Below are 17,585 nucleotides of genomic sequence, written 5' to 3'. Positions count from 1 at the left end.
TATTTCAGAATAAATATCTGAAATTTATAGTTTCTCTAATCTGAGATTCTGAAATTTGAGATACAGACTCTCATGCTCAATGGACTGATTCTTTGACCCAAATTCAAGTTGTAAATAAAAATCTCACTTTTAATACCCAAGCAATTATTCCAGACCATGGACAGGGGGGAAAAATTACAAATATCCAAGCAATTCTCAGAAGACTTTGTAAAACAACGGTCTGACTTATTTTTGGTGAATATTCATCATATATACGATTGGAAGAACAAAGCAATCAACTCAAGAATAGTACAGAATCAACTCAATTTCTCACATTAGTTAAAAGTAAATATATCATTCAAAACAGTGGATAATCCAAGTCATTATATCTATCTCTGAAGTAGTTTTTGTACTTACATTTCAGAGGGGGTCTACCTAGTATTCAAGGAATTTACTCAAAGCAAAACAGTGGTGTCACCCCGCCCCAGTTTCCTGATCCTACCGGTAACTAAGATTATTTTTCTGAACCCTACTCCATGAAAAACACAACACTATGTCTGGTATAAGGGACACCATAATGAAAAGAGGAAATCCCCGAGTGGATGGAAGAGGGAATAGGTCATGTTTCCAAAGGGAATAATGGTCTCCTTTTGGGGTCATTTCGAAATGTGGTCTGGTTGTCTGTGTAGCCATCTCTGAGACAGCTGGTGGCTAGAACATACCACAACTCCTAGAATCACCCTGGGAGGCTGAGGGGAACCTAGAGACCAAAACTAGGATATGCTCTCCTGATTTAGTCCAGACTCTACAGAGAACATTCCCAAATGCTGACATATATCCACCTAAACTGCTGGGTAAACCCAGAGGCTCTAGAGCTTACCTATACCAGGTAACAAAATATAATAATGTCCAAAATTACTGAAGATCTTAGATAAGTCATTTAATTTCTCTAGTCCCTCAAACCCACCTATATGAAATGAGAAGACTGGACTCTGAGATCCCTTTCAATTCTAACATCCTATAAGCCTAAGAACCTATATCTCAACATGTGGCACTGAGGTCTATCTTCCTTTGTACCACATTCACTGTTTTGTTCTAGAATAAAATCACGTTGCTAGTACTTTTTAAAAAGGCCTGTCAGTTTCATCAGAGTCTCTGGGGTGGAAAAGAAACTCTCTTGAACAGTCTACACTCACTGCTGCACATCAAGTGGCATGTTGGCACCAACTTGTGCCAGTTACCAAGAGCTGACTGTTACATTTTCAAGAATTTTGTGAGCTGGATAATAAACCATTGGACAAATGGATAATGTGTAGAATACACAACAGAATATTATTCAGCCATAAAAAGGAATGAAGTACTGATACATGCTACAAGGATGAACCTTGAAAACACTGTGCTAAATTGAAGAAGCCAGTCACAAAAGTGCACATACTATATGATTCTATTCATATGGAAGTCCAGAATAGAAAATCTATAGAGATAAAACAGTAGTGATTGCTTAGGGCTGTGGAAGAGGGATAGGAGTGGTGGAATAGAGGGATAACAGTAAAAGATACAGAGTTTCTTTCGAGGTGGTGAAAATATTCTAAAATTGGCTCTGGTGGTTGCCTATATCTGTGAATATACTATTAATAAAAACCAGTGAATAATACACTTTAAATGAGTGAATAATACAGTATGTGAATTATAATTCAATAAAGCTTTAAAAAAACTGTTGGTAGCTCAAAACTGGACACAGTGGGAGTATCTATACCATAGAAATTGGCAAACACTGCAATGAACCCTGTCTCTCTCCACATCAAGCTAGCTGTTAAACATTTACCAGCATACAAGTGCATATGTCCTTCGGCCTAGGATGTCTTACTAACCCAACTCTGAATTGATAATCACTTTCCCATAAATTAATATATTTGGTTCCCTCAGAGGCTATTTCCTTGACCTGGATTTATGCTCTATTCCATGAATAGTCAGCATTGCAAGAAAATAATATTAACTGCTAAGGTAAAATGGCATAGCACTTACGAGTCAGTATCCAGTGAAAAGTAATCATACAGCTTAACTATTCTGGGATGATCCAGTTCTTTGTGAATCCGGTATTCCCTACATGCATGTCTGCAAACAAAATGGAAAATTAGCAAGAAGGTATTTTGGCCTGCCTTGTCCAACTCTTCAAAGACACTCCTAAGTATTCATTTCTCTACTGTTTCCACGTGTTCACACCATTCAGGTCCATCTGGTCCCCTATTCTCATTTCTCTCTTTACTCATCCCATTTTCTCTATTGATGTCTATCAAGCTACTGAGAAAAAAGTGAGTGCTCAAAAAAAAAAAAAAAATTTTTTTTTTTTTTTGAGACAGGGTCTCACTCTGTTGTCCAGTCTAGAGTGTGGTGGTATGATCAAAGCTCAGTGCAATTTCAAACTCCTAGGCTCAAGTCATCCTCCTGCCTCAGCCTCCCAAGTAGCTGGGATTCCACACACATGCCACAACGTCAGGCTAATTTTTCTACTATTTATACAGATGGGGTCTCACTATGTTGCTCAGGCTGGTTTCAAACTCCTGGCCTCTAGTAATCCTCCCGCCTCAGCCTCAAAAGTGCCAGGATTACAGGTGTGAGCCACTGGTGCCTGGCCAGTATTTGTTAAATGAATGGATACTAACCCTACTGTATCCCTTTCAAGTTCGTTCTATGACAATCACATCTCATTTATTTTTATACCCAAATATAGATTTAAAAATTACAAAGGTAGCTTTTTTTACTCTCCTCTAAAGCTGATACTTCATAACTGTAAATATTTATATCCTTGGGTTACCTCAAAGGGGTCGATTTTAGCATGTAAACTCCTTGGGTTAAAGGATTACCTGTTATTTAAGTCAAATGGCAATATTTTGTTATGTTTTTGTTTATTTTTAAATTCTACTCCTTACAAAAAGGATTTAAGGTGCTATTAGCTTTACTTTGTTCTCAGAAAATGTGAAATCAATAGAAAATTTGATATAACTAAAATCCCAGTTTTCTTAGAATGGCAAGTTTAAATACAGTCATATGCCACATAATGACTTTTTGGTCAACGATGATGAATCGTATATGTGACAGTGGTCCCATAAGATTACAATGGAGCTAAAAAATTACTGTTGCCTACTGACATAGCCATTGTGATGCTGTTAATGCAATGCATTACTCACGTGTTTGTGGTGATGCTAGTGTAAACAAAACTACTGGGCTCCCGGTCATATAAAAATCCAGCACATACAATGATGTATAGTACATACTACTTGATAAATGATAATAAATGACTATGTTACTGGTTTATATATTTACTACACAGCAGGTCCTCTCAAATAACACTGTTTCATTCAACATTATTTCATTATAACAATGAGAGAAGAAAAAACTGATTTCCAGATGTGGCTACTATCCATGTAGAGTTTGCACATACTCCTCATGACTGTGTGGGTTTTCTCTGAGTATTCTAGTTTCCTCCCACATCTCAAAGACGTGCACACGTTAGGTTCACTAGCACGTCTAAATGGTCTCCATCTGAGTGTGGTGGTGCGTGTGTGTGAGTGTGCCTGGTGGTGGAATGGTGTCCTATCCAGGGTTGGCTCCTGCCTTGCACCCTGAGCGGCCAGGACAGGCTCCCCACCACCTACAACTCGGAACTGGAAAAAGTAGGTAATCATTATCTTACTTGTTTTTACTATAATCTTTCTTAAATGTATATAGAGCTAACATTTATTTCCATGTTTAAGATTAGAAATGTTTGGTCTTTATTTAGAAGTTTGATGATGTTCCTTCCTCCAGAAATATGCTGTAGGAAGATTGTATTGTAGGAACTTAACTCTTGTTTATGTCAATTAGCCTACAGTAAAATTGGTTTCATTATACGTTGTTTCACTTAAAGTCGCAGTTTCCAAGAACCTATCAATGACATTACGTGAGGACTTACTGTACTGTACTTTTTATTGTTAGAATGTGCTTCTACTTATTCAAAAAAAAAAAAAAAGTTAACTATAAAAGAGCCTTGGGCAGGTTCTTCAAGAGGTATTCCAGAAGATGACAGCCCTGTGTTACTGTCACTGAAGACCTTCCAGTGGGGTAGGATGTGGAGGTGGAAGACAGTGATATTGATGATCCTGACCTTGTGTAGGTCTAGCCTAATGTGTATGTGTCTTAGTTTTAACACAAAAGTTTAAAAAATAAATAAAAATAGGAAGAAGCTTATAGAATAAAGATATAAAGCAAGAAAATATTTTCATACAGCTGTACGATGTGTCTGTGTTTTAAGCTAAGTATTGTGAAAGAGTCAAAAGTTAAAAATACTTATTTTTATGCCATATTTTTACCGTACATTTTTAATGTTTAGATACACAAATATGCAAATACTTACCATTGTTTTACAATGCCTATTTAGTATGGTAACATGCTGTACAGGTTTGTAGCCTAGACACAACAGTCCATACCATATAGCCTAGGTATGTAGTAGGCTATACCATCTAGATCTGTCCAAGTATATTCTATGATGTTCATACAATGATGAAATCGTCTAATAACACATATTTTAGAACATATCCCCATCATTAAGCAACGTATGACTGTATATGTATTATTATCTTGTTTTTTAGTACTTTTCTAGTTTAAAATAATTTAATAAGATTAGGAACAAAAATGTATTATATAATCTGACATAGTCACACATTCAATTTTAAAAGAATAATAGGACATGTTTATACAATATAATTACCAATAATTTTTCAAGTATTTAGTTCACATTTACAAAGAGAATAATTGGAAACTATTATATTTTAAGCAATCCAGCACCCTTTGGTTTGGAATGTTTTGTTATAAGGCAAAAGTTAGAAAAGAAAAACTTTACATAGTATAGTAAAATAAAACTTAAAAAAAAGTGACATTTTCTGAAACCAGTATACTCCACTATATCAAAAATACACAGAAAGTACTCAACCAAAGAAAAGCTGAGGAAAATATTTGGGGAAAGTGGGTGCACAGAGGAACAGGAATTTAAAAGTAATTACGTATGTTTTTTTCCCCAATGAAAACTGTTTGGGCTTATTTTTCAAGCTGCCACTTTTGGCCATTTTTTCTTCTGATGCTCATTTCATCATCTTTATGCTTTTCTGAAAAGACTGGCCAAGATTCAGGCAGAGCAGTGTTAGACACACTACACACACTACACTGGGAACCCAGAAACCTGTCTCCTAGTTCTCTGTGAGTTCACTGCTCTGAGCTTCTGTTTCATCACCACTGGACTGGAAATTTAGAAGTGTGCCTCGTGCAGACACTGAGCAAATGTAGCCTTGGCCCAAGCCCCCATTCCAAAGTAGCTCCATGCTTGTCTTTTTTTTTTTTTTTTTAATATCAAGATTCCATGTAATACTAAAATTGACTAAATGAAGGTGTTCTGTTTTAAAAAAAAGTTTAGAAACGTATGGACTAAACAGATCACTATTCAAGTCATTTCTCACCCTAAAATGCTATAAATCTATAGTTCCCTATCCTTTTTAACTTCTTGATTTTGCGCTTTTCAGAGTAGAGACCAATTTCTCTGTCAAGGCACAGAAATAGAAGAAACTAAAAGAGGCAAAAATTAAGAGTCAAAGTGCCATACAAAGCTCTTGCCAATGAAGGAAATTTGCAGAGAGTCCCTGAAAATGCTCCTTTAAGCCCCACTCTGTCACTTCATCAGCAAGGCAGTGGCTGAGCCCCGTTCAACTTTCAATTTAGCATTAAAGCACTATAAATAGAGACTTTAATAAGAAACTGGAACTGTCGAAAGTATCTTTTATGCTCTTGGATATATATTCATAAGTGGATATATTTAGACTTTCTAAATGCTTGGTTTTATCTTAGAAAATTAGAATGTGAGTATCATACAAGAGCATACTAATTCAGATATAAATTATTTCTCCAGATAGCTTTATATGAAATTTTTCCTACTGTAGAATTTTCAATATTATTTGGGGGAATTAAAGAAGTCTAGTAAAACTTATTAATGTTTTCTTAATGTAAAAGTAATACAATCAGTTTTCATTTGTGGGGGAAGAAAGAGAAAAAAAGGGGGCTAAAAAAACTCAAAATTCAATAAAACGACACCTTTCTATTTATTTTTTGAGTCTTTCCTTCTTTTTTACCCACATAAATGTCTTGATTCCAGATGGGACTGAGAAGTCATCCTCCAGAACAGAAAAGCAATTAATAGACCTTACTAAAACTTTACAGGGTTATAGCATTTTCATATTTCATAATAACACTGAAGTATACTACTTTTTAGTTTAATACTGAATTTTTAAAACACTCATCAAAATCTGTTATGTGCTTGATATAAGCCTCCTTTAAATTCAAAGAAGTTAATGACATTTTGCCAATTCACCATTATCTGTAGCCTGAAATTCATCAATATGATTCATATCACTTAGAAATCAAACTCTTCCAAAGAAAAATGGAGATGCTTAAGAATTTTCCCCCAAGCAAGAATGGAGATCACAAGAGCTTTGCATACACACCCTTCCCAGTGTGTCTGCCCAGTGGGACATGGCCCCTGCCCAGATGGCTCGGGCACCAAGGCTCCCACTTTGATGAGGAACAAAGAGTAGATAGCAACTACTGCCAGGCTGCAGCTGGACCAGCAAAGAGCTTCACTTGCTCTCTGTCTGGTAGAGAAATGTGAGAAAGACACCCAAACCATACCCACCAGGACTCAAACTCCTTGCCAACTGTGTGTGTCAAGGGGGTACTTCAATTCCTCCCTGTTTCAAAAGGCTAGGCAAAATATATATAAATCTCAGCACAGGAACTATGTTCTCAAGGTCGACCAAGGTTGGTCTCTAGAAGGCATTTTTAAAGAGAAGCATGTACTGGTCCAATGCCCTTAGGCACGCCTACAATCTCAATACAACAGGCAACAGGGACACTGCTCATTTATAACTGGGCAGAGCAACATGTGGTTTCCTTCTCTGAAGTGCTCCTGGCATTCACTGCTGCGTGCCATTCATCCCTACACATCAAATGACTGGAATGTTCTTATAATAATGTCACTGTTCCTCAGGAACATCTGGACTGCAGCCGCCAGTCACCTAAGATACATACGCAGGGTGCCACGCATCATCCCCTTTCCTAACTCTGCTAAGCCTTATTTAATACCATAGGAACCGTCTATTCTTCAGTGCCACTGCCAATGTGTCTGAAACAGAAAGAGTGCCTGGGTTCCTGATGAACAACAGGTATAGAGCGAGAGTTGCCATGGTCTAGGTTAGAAACCAACTAAAAGGCTACTTCAAAGTCCACTATTTTTTTCCCTCCAATGTATTATTTATAAGGAGAAAAAAAACAAGATTTCCTTTACAGAAAGGAGCTGTTTGTTTCTATCAAAAAGGGTTTGTCTCTTCCTTTCAATGACAGGAACTGTCTAATTCAACACCGTACCAACAAGAAAATAGAACTAAGCCCAGCGGGGAACCTAATAGTAAATTAAGTCTGCATGGCTCCAAAGCACATGAGTCATGAACTCCAATGTTCTGAAGCTCAAGGAGGATACAGAAGAAACCTGATGTTAGTGGAACAAAACAATTTACAGCTGTGCAATGTAATAACCATGCTAAAGAAACCACCCTCCCCCTGCCAACTACGGATGAGGACTGCCACTGTGGCATTCTAAAGATAGGCAAACACAGCAAGCGGGACACTGAAGACCGAGAACTCTGAGATGGGCAGACTGTGACAGGGAGGAGAGCACAGCACGGACTGACAGGCTGAACATGTCAGACAGGTACCACCAAGGCATACCAGGTGCACCCCAGTCTCCTCCATATGGAAATGACGTTAAGTAACAGAAAGAAATCCACTGCCAGCTCCCCTGGGTCTGGTTTCTACAGACAAGCAAGAGTGATTTCTGAAGCTTTACTTGTTTATTGTAGCTATTTTCATGACAGAAGGGGAGGTTAAGAGCACGGGTTTTGGATTAAAGGAAGTCTGGATTTAAATACCAGTTCAGTCACTTCTTGAAAGTTACCCAAATTCTGTAAGCATCAGTTTCCTCATCAGTTAACACTCAGAGTATTCATTCTCCTAGGGCAGTTATGAGAATTAAATAAAACAACATCCAACAATGCATGTGAAGCTCTCAGCACAATGCTCAAATTACAGGTATTATTAAATTATGAAAAATCAGACACTTTGGTATCACTTACTTGTGGTAATTCTCCTTTTTCTCATCTCTCCAGTTTTTATTTAACTGGTGAATTTTCACAGCTACATATCTTTGCTCTGTTAGATCAAATGCCTATAAAGAAATAGAATACGTTACATTCTGGATAAATGCTAACAAGAATTACAGGCAACTGGCTTGAAGCTTCTATTTAACAGATAACATAATGAAAGTCCAAAATGCATTATTAAATAAAAACACACCAAAGACAACACATCACATACTTGTTTCAGTGTTGCAATCATCTTCTTGAAACTTGTGATTAGATAATTTAGAAGTCTCCAGACACACTGGCACCAAGGGGTTTAGAACATAAAGCCAAGCATATACCACAAACAGAAAGGCAGCCCTGCCTTAACAGTCATTTCCCAACAATTCTCTTTCTGGACACCATCTATTCCCATTTGGGACCTTCCTCCCTTAATGTCTCTTGTCTCTCAGCTGAAACTAGGACTTTACATGCTTCAAGTCCTGCCACTTTTGAAATCCTAGGGACACAACTGCCTGCCTCCTGGAGAAAACAACCCCTTAGGATATACCTCTTTGGTTATGACTGTTTACAAAATCACACTATAATTTAGTTTGTTGTGTTTATTATTATAAAATAAAATATATATTTATATATTATAAAGTAAAAACAGAATCAAAAACTAAAAAACAGCCCTGCCTTTAGTCCCACCCCATTTACCTATATGCTGGGTAAATGAAAAGCAGTTTTTAATCCCAACAAAGTATGAAGTTAGTCATACCAAGTCACTTCTCCAGCACTGTCCAGAGAAAGGGACAGGCCTTCCCCAAACACTATCACTGCTGGCAAGTCCTGCATGAGCTAGGCAGTGCCTGGGGTAAAAAAGGTAACAGATGGATATTTCAGGAAGCTGGGTGTAAAGCGTAATTTGATAAAGTAATATTTTAATACAACAGGAGACTTCACCTATACAAAAGAATTTATTGTTTTAAAGAGATTAAATTCACTTAAAAACCAAGAAGTATAGGGAAAAATAAAAAATAAATAAAAATTAAAAAACATATTCATTGGGGAGCTCTTATAGAATGATTAGTTTTTCTCAGTTTGTGAATTCAGATAAAAAGCTTACTACCTCAGTTCCAATACCACTAACCACCCATCCGCCAGTTTTTACAAATGTACAAACCGATGAAGGCAGCAGGTGCAAGGCACTGCTGAACTGTGGTGATCACTGCTTTACAGATCTTTCCAAATATAAGCTCTTCTAGGTATGGATTTTATGTAAAAGAGGGCTGATTATAAAACAGAGAAACTTCTCACTTATACTCAATTAAAACTAGCATGTTTTAAAAGTATAAAAACCACTCAATTCAGATATAACTTAGTTCACAGAAATGGAAACGTTTGTGCTCTATTTTTCTTACAGAATCTGATGTTCACCTGTGAGCATGTAAACCACCATGGTGTCAGAGTAGAAAACCACTTTAAGCCATTAAAAACGAGATTAAATACAACCCGATTTATAAGAGCACTAATGCTATCAAGTGTCATTCCCTCCAACTACCACACTATAGTATTAATCCAAGACATTGTGACCCACCATAGACTGAGTGGAGAGCAGCAAAAAAATAACTACATTAAATGTACATACCACTGTAAGAAGCATCTAGATTTCAGAAATATTAAAATGTTTAAAGAAATATGATTGGGGCCGGGCGCAGTGGCTCATGCCTGTAATCCTAGCACTCTGAGAGGCCAAGGCGGGTGGATCATTTGAGCTCAGGAGTTCGAGACCAGCCTGAGCAAGAGTGAGACCCCATCTCTACTAAAAAAATAGAAAGAAATTATCTGGACAACTAAAAATATATATATAAAAAAAAATTAGCCAGGCATGGTGGTGCATGACTGTAGTCACAGCTACTCGGGAGGCTGAGGCAGAAGGATTGCTTGAGCCCAGGAGTTTGAGGTTGCTGTGAGCTAGGCTAACACCATGGCACTCTAGCCTGGGCAACAGAGCGAGATTCTGTCTAAAAAAAAAAAAAAGAAGTATGATTGGGAAAAACAGGATGATGAAACCACTAAAAGTAACTCAGAAGCATCAAGAACCAATTTTGATGATTTTAAAAAAGGAACAGTCCCACTTCTGGGTATACATCCAAAAAAATTGAAAGCAGGGTCTTCAAGTGATATTTGTATACCCAAGTTCTAAGCAGCGCTATTCACAATAGCCAAGAGGTAGAAGCAAAACAAGTGTCCATCAATGGAGGAATGGATAAATAAAATGTGATACATACAACAGAATACTACTCAACTATAAAAAGGAAGGCAATCCTGTCATATGCTATAACACTGATGAACCTTAAGGACATTATGCTAAGACAAATAAGCCGGCCATAAAAAGATAAATACTGCATGATTCCACTTATATGAGGTATCTGAAAGTAGTCAAATTCGCAGAAACGGAATGTAGAATGGTAGTTACCAAGGGCTAGGAGGAGAGGGGAAAAAAAGGAAGTTGGTTAATGGCTACTGAGTTTCAGTTTTGCAAGATGAAAAAGTCCTGGACATCTTTTCCCAACAATGTGAATATACTTTACCACTTTACTACTAAACATATACTTAAAAGTGGTTGGGATGGTTATCTATTTTTTTTAACACAATAAAAAATTATAAAGAAGATAAAATAAGGATATGACTTAAGAATGAAAATTAATAAAAATGAAGAAAGCAGAATGAAAGCAGAAGCTAATGAAACAGAAAACAAACCAAACATAAATTTGATCAAAAGTATAAAGTTGATTCTTAGAAAAAAATTAATAACAACACTGATTAATCTCTAGCCTATCAATCAAGATAACAAAAAACAAGAGACATAAAAATAAACATTTCACAAGAAAAGAGAAATAACTATGGTATGGATGTTTTTTAAAATCTAGGTAAGATAGAAGATTTTCTAGAAAAATTATCAAAATTCACTTAAGAAGGGGGAGAAAATCTGAATAGATCAATATTTGCAGAAGGAATTGAAAAGATAGTCAAATGTTTTCCACTAAATCAACACCTACCCAGGTCTAACAAACTTTCAAGGAGCCAACAACTCCCAAGTAATGCAAGGTTCCAGAGCATAGGAAAACTCATTCCAAGGAGCTAGGATAACTAAGACATCAAAGCTTGATAAAGCCGCTTGCACACAAAAGATGACCATGGCCAGTCCCGCTTACGAGATTAAAAATATGAATAAAATGCTGGAAAAATCAAAACCAGCAGGACACTAAAAATTTCAACACAGTTCTGGAAATGGACAGTGATAACAGTTGCACAACATTGTGAATGTACTTAATACCACTGAATTGTACACTTAAAAATGGTGAGAAAGGTAAATTTTACACATATATAAAATCACAATAAAAATTGACATTAAAAAAAGAAAACAGTAGAGCTAGTTTTTACTGTTTTAATCTGAAATGAACACTATTTTACTCAAAAAATATCCCATGTATAAATGCATATGGGCATAGCATAAATCACAACAGTGAAGGCTACACCTTTGAGAAGAGGGAATTGCCACAGCTGCACAGTGAAGTTTAATAACCAATTATGCATTTAACAGCCAGGTGCTAGAAACAATTAGAGAAATTCAAGCAGAAGCAGGCAGTGGCTGGTGAACACATTATGGATCTATAGCTTTATTTAAAATTGGATGAATTACTTATTTGGTAAAAATTAACCTAGAGGCATGAAAGTCTGTACTTCGCAGGACCAACAGTAGCACTCTATGCCAGGACACTCTTTCAGAATGCCAGTGCTAGTAAACGCTCTTAGATGAGAACTTTTTGGAAACAAAAAAAAAGGTTTTCAAGTAAGAATAACTTTGACACATGTCTATTTTGTAAAAATAATGTATGTGTGTGTATATACATATGAGAATAAAGATACCACATACTCACATTTAGCAAATGTGGCTGAGGCAGAAAGTACATAACCAGAAAAAAAAAAATCACTATAATTCTACCACCCAGAAATGAGTTATTGTTTTTCCTTCTTCCTTTTTTAATCTATAATTATTTATTTTTGAAACTTGGAAACAGGGTAAAATATTGTATCCTGCTTAGTCATGTAAGTTTATTGGAAGCTGTTTTCCCAAAGATACAAGTTTTTAAAGTTTCTGAATTTCAACCAATAGATAACAACCCACAATTATCACCATTCTAAATGTTCTCCAAGTTGGTTATAGCCAATAATTTAACCCTCAGTCCTTGTACTCAGTTCCTTATACTTACCTTGTAAACTTCACTGAAACCTCCTCTACCCAAAAGATGTAACAACAAATATCTGTCATTTAGTGTTGGATGATCTTTAAATCTGTAGAAACAAGAAATATGTAACATTCTGAGATCAAAGACTACACTCTTCCATATTTGCAAAATTCCCAAAATATTTAACACTACACACATGATTATAGCTGCTGATGGTAGTTTGACAATTAATAACAATATAGTGAATTGTGAGCATGAAGTTACATAGTTCAAAGAGGCAGCATAATTATAATGAACAGCAATAGCTATAGAGCCCCAGGATATAGGTGCTAGTCTCTGAGTAGCCACATTGGACCTGTGACTTTTTTAGATTTCCCACCCTTTCTGCCCAGCTACAAAATGGGGGTAGATTAGACTAGATTAGGGATTTTCAAATTGTGCTACTTGGCTCCTCCAAATGATTCAAGAGCCACATGTTCCCACCATTTCAAAACTACATACAGTAAAATTCCAAAACATTTTATACTGCCTTAAAAACGGATTTATCAAGTGAGTTACATGTTCTATGTGCATTCATTATTCTCTCTTTAAGACAGAAAGTCTATGATGTAACTGTGTTCCCCATATAAGATTTTACCTTGTGTTGTTTTCTAACAATATGACAAAGAAATGACAAATTCTGGCAAAAAATAATTTATAACTTTTCAGAGACAGGATCTAGCTCTGTCACTCAGGTTGGAGTGCAGGGGCACAATCATAGCTCACTGCAGCCTCAAACTCCTGGGCTCAAGTGATCGTCCTGCCTTGACCTCCCAAGTAGTTAGGACTATAGGCATGAGCCACTGAACCTGACTAAAAATACACTTTAAAATATTTTTACCTAGTTCCTGATCTTAAACAGCCCCATTATTACCCTGAAATTATTGTGATTTTAAGAAAGCAGCATGCCTGTGGGGAGAGATGCATTACTGCATGGTGGTTTGGATCAGAAAGATCCAAGTTTGACTCTTTGTTTGGTCACATTAGTTATGGGTCCCTGCTCAAGTTAATTTAATTTCAATAAGCTTGTTTCCTGATCAATGTATTGAAGGTGACTGAGTTATCGGGAGCATTAAATGAGAAATGTAAAGGCCCTTTACCTTTAGCATCATGCCTGAGACACAAAGAGTGCTCAGTAAATGAAAACTGCTGTTGTCTTCCACTTTACAGAAAGAAAGGTCCATGGCTCACATTAGCCAAACAAAAATACATAAGCTGTGGCTATGTGAAAAAACGTTTCAGAGTCACAAAAATGTGGGAAACAACAGATTACTTATGAAAGGGCTTTCCTGGCAGCTACTTTTTCCAGTTTCAGTCCCTCAAATGACTTATAAACAAAGGTGGGTGTTAATCTACAATTAATGTGATGAACTTTAGGGTTTTACTTAAAACATCAACACCTGAATGGCCCTTAAAGGTCATTCAGAAACTGAGTGTCATCTCATCCCAATATTCTTTCCACAATTTCACACTGGTGACTCAAGATTCCCTTTCTTAAAGCTCTATAGTTAAATCTGAACATGCAGTGTATATCAATCATTTAAGATTGCAAAGCCATATTGTTTTAGTGATTTCCACTCATGTAAAAATGTTGTATATATACAAACATAATATACTTAATAAATGTAATAATTATATATAACCCAAAGTAAATCATAATCTTGTTCATAAAACTGTATTATACCCTATAAAAGAGAGAAATACACTGTGGAATCATTTACCAAATTTATATTAAGCAAAAGCATCATTCTATAGCATTCAATTCATGTCATTAGGTGCTCAGTAATCTCCAATCCAATAAACCCCCAAGTTGCTTACTGTGAATTATCTTCATTATGTATCCTTTTTAGTTCCCTGATATGTAGATTTCTAACCCTTTCTAGCCTCTCCAGCTCTGCCTGGATCTCTGCTTCCTCCTAAAGTGAAAAGGAAAGAAACAGTTCAGAATACAGAAAACTTTACCTTTTCAGAGTCTCATTTCAAAAACAACAGAAATTCTCTGTGAAAAGTTAAAGGAAGATGCTTTGCATTGAAAAAGATTTGTTTTTAAGAACTAGAATTTTAATTATAAAAATAAACCCATACAAAGCAATAAAATCCAAACCATACAGAGGAGTACAGTGGGAAAAGTAAAAGTTCTATACCCTCTTCCTCCCTCCTTTCCATGCCCAGTTCCCCCGCTATAACCACTGTTAAATTTCTTGTCTAAATTTTTAGAAATGTTTTGTGTACATAAATATAGGTATGCAAACATTTTTTACAAAAATCAGGTTCCCCTGTGAATATGCAGTGTATACCAATTTTTTAAGATTGCACAGCTATATTGTTTTAGTAACCTCCACTCGTGTAAAAATGCTGTACGTATCCAAATATAACATACTTCATAAATTTAATATTTATATATAAACCAAAGTAAATCATAATCTTGTTCATAAAACTGTATTATGCCCTACAAAAGAGATAAATACACTGTGGAATCATTTACCAAATATATATTAAGCAAAAACATCATGGATTGTACTTGATTCCTTAAGTTCTACTTCTATTTATTTAACAAGATCTGAGAACCCAGCAGGAAAAAAATATGAAAACCAATATGTGAAATAACACACACCACGCCCCCCCAATAGCAGTTTAGTAATTCCTTACTGATCACCATCACCATAAACAGCATCCACCAGTAACATATGGGCTGCTGAATTTAAAAGCTAAGGCAATTGGCTGGGCGAGGCGGCTCATGCCTATAATAATCCTAGTACTCTGGGAGGCCAAAGCAGGGGGATAGCTTGAGCTCAGGAGTTTGAGGCCAGCCTCAGCAAGAGCGAGAACCCATCTCTCCCAAAAATGGAAAAATTAGCCAGGCGTTGTGGTGAGCACCTATAGTCCCAGCTAGTCGGGAGGCTGAGGCAGAGGATCGCTTGAGCCCAGGAGTTTGAGGTTGCTGTGTGTTAGGCTGACACCACAGTGTGCTACTCAGGGCAACAGAATGAGACTCTGTCTCAAAGAAAAGAAAAAAAAAAAAAAAAATGCGGAGGCAATCTACATCTAAGACAGCTCAGTGAACATCACCAATAACAAATTCTATGTTACATGCCTTTGTGTTTGAATATGTTGGTATGGGATCTCTTTTTAGCTAGTTTAGGCAAGAAAGAAGAGTATGTGATTTCAAACATCACAAGTCTTATCATCAATCTCAGAACCATCTGCTCTTGTTGTATATTTAATTTTTACTCTAATGATAACCACTTTGGAAGCCTTAGAATGTGTACAGAATTATCTACCAATTATCATTGGGGTTAAAAATACTCTGATTGGGTTGTTGGAACTCACTTGAAAATTTAAAAGACATGAGTTCCACCATTAGACTGCAAGATATGACGGTGAGAACAGCTGCTCAAGATTTTTGCAGCTATGTGAAACTACTGTTACATTTGCCAAATAGCTTCTACAACAAATGTAAATTAGAGATCACCTTTCTTCAGACAGGTTTTCTCATTATACTTGCCTTTTTAAGATGACCTAATCTGAGTTTGAAAATTTCTTCTTGTTCATGGTATTCTGCTAATGTTAACCTGAAAAATAATGGTAGATATTTCAGTAAATTATTTGAATTCATAGCATGCCTATTTAAAGGGAAATGTCCAAGTTTACCATAAGGTATATTCAGTCTCATAGTTAAAATGACTAAATAATAGCTTATTTTGCAGTCCACTGATAAGAAAAAACTTTTGTGATTTATCAGATGTGATGTAAAGGAAGGACTTCAAAACCAGAAGTCTAATTTTTTATGAAAAAAAAAAAAGCCACATTTTTACATTGTTTATGAAGTTTTGTCCCAGACATTACTCAGATAAAAGCCCATTAGTAGAGATAACCAAAAATTATATGTCTAAAAAATTTTTCAACTGTAAAACAATAAGCCAATGGATTAGATTATTCTTGATAACTCTTAAACTTTGGTATTATAAAAACAAAGAGAAAGACATAGCCCATAGGCAAATCAGAGTCCAGGATTTGGAGTCTGAGTACTAGCGTTCAAGGAACTAGGCCACTGGCCTTGCACAGGCAACTTTAATCTCTTAATTCAGTTTCCTGAAAATGCAGCAAATGATAATGCTTTTCTAACAAAGTATTGTGACTATTAAATGGGAATGTGAAACGAATACTGAAAATCCTATTTGAATCAATTCTCAAAGGGCTGACTTGATGGATATTCACTCATTTAATGTTTCACCTACTCCAATCACATCCTTATATCTCAGGAATGAATAAGAAGTGCTATCCTAGTCCTCCATCTTTACCTTCTTCACATTCTAGAAGGACACACACATACTTGAATGTTTTAGACATTACTGTTTAGATATATTCTAAATAGCAGGAAAAAGTGGAAACACGGGGTACTAAACAGAGCCTAACTCAAAGAAAACAGAAACAATAAGAAACACATCCACTAGGGCTGTTATGCTTATCTCCTCACAGCTGCAGAAATACCTATACCTATTACTACATTTCACACCAATAAAAAAAACAGAGAAATAAAAAATCATGACTAAGAATTCTCTCTGCCTGCAACAGGTCTAATAGGATAATGTGACTCACTCCAAGGTTCTAGAGGCCTGTTTTTGGCTTCTGGTCAAAGGAAAGAGCCGAATCCCAGATATTGTAATTAAAAACTAGACTGAAGGCGTTCCAGCTTGGATTTTCCATAGGACTCCAGATGGCAACTACTTACTGACACTCTACTGGCCTAGACTGAATTCTAATTATTGATCTGTGGCAAAGAAACAACCAATGCCTTCTTTATCACTCCTAAGTCAGTGGTTTTGTGCACCAGCATTAAATAATTTTCAAGTAATATTAGAGGGAAAGTCCCTTCACAAAATAAACACAGGAGTCTTTTTTTTTTTTTTTTGAGACAGAGTCTCACTCTGTTGCCCGGCTAGAGTGAGTGCCATGGCGTCAGCCTAGCTCACAGCAACCTCAAACTCCTGGGCTTAAGCGATCCTACTGCCTCAGCCTCCCCAGTAGCTGGGCATGCGCCACCATGCCCGGCTAATTTTTTTTTCTATATATATTTTTAGTTGGCCAGATAATTTCTTGCTATTTTTAGTAGAGA

The 17,585-nt window shown here is 36.3% G+C and overlaps 1 protein-coding gene across 6 annotated transcripts in view; it reads right to left on the bottom strand.

The window, feature by feature from the left end:
• TLK2 (tousled like kinase 2) overlaps positions 1-17,585 on the bottom strand; it is a 105,168-nt gene that overhangs the window by 12,997 nt on the left and 74,586 nt on the right. For all 6 annotated transcript variants that reach the window (XM_045525943.1, XM_045525942.1, XM_045525941.1 and 3 more), the window contains 5 exons: positions 15,975-16,041; positions 14,288-14,385; positions 12,455-12,536; positions 8,190-8,281; positions 2,005-2,094 (listed from right to left, as the gene is read on the bottom strand). In XM_045525943.1, the coding sequence (XP_045381899.1) occupies positions 2,005-2,094; positions 8,190-8,281; positions 12,455-12,536; positions 14,288-14,385; positions 15,975-16,041 (429 nt within the window). The remainder of the gene's footprint in view (positions 1-2,004; positions 2,095-8,189; positions 8,282-12,454; positions 12,537-14,287; positions 14,386-15,974; positions 16,042-17,585) is intronic.

This window comes from Lemur catta, chromosome 15 (assembly GCF_020740605.2).
Source record: "Lemur catta isolate mLemCat1 chromosome 15, mLemCat1.pri, whole genome shotgun sequence".
NCBI lineage: Eukaryota > Metazoa > Chordata > Mammalia > Primates > Lemuridae > Lemur > Lemur catta.
Note: the sequence above shows the minus strand (reverse complement) of the source record. Positions and strands in the feature narration are given on the sequence as shown.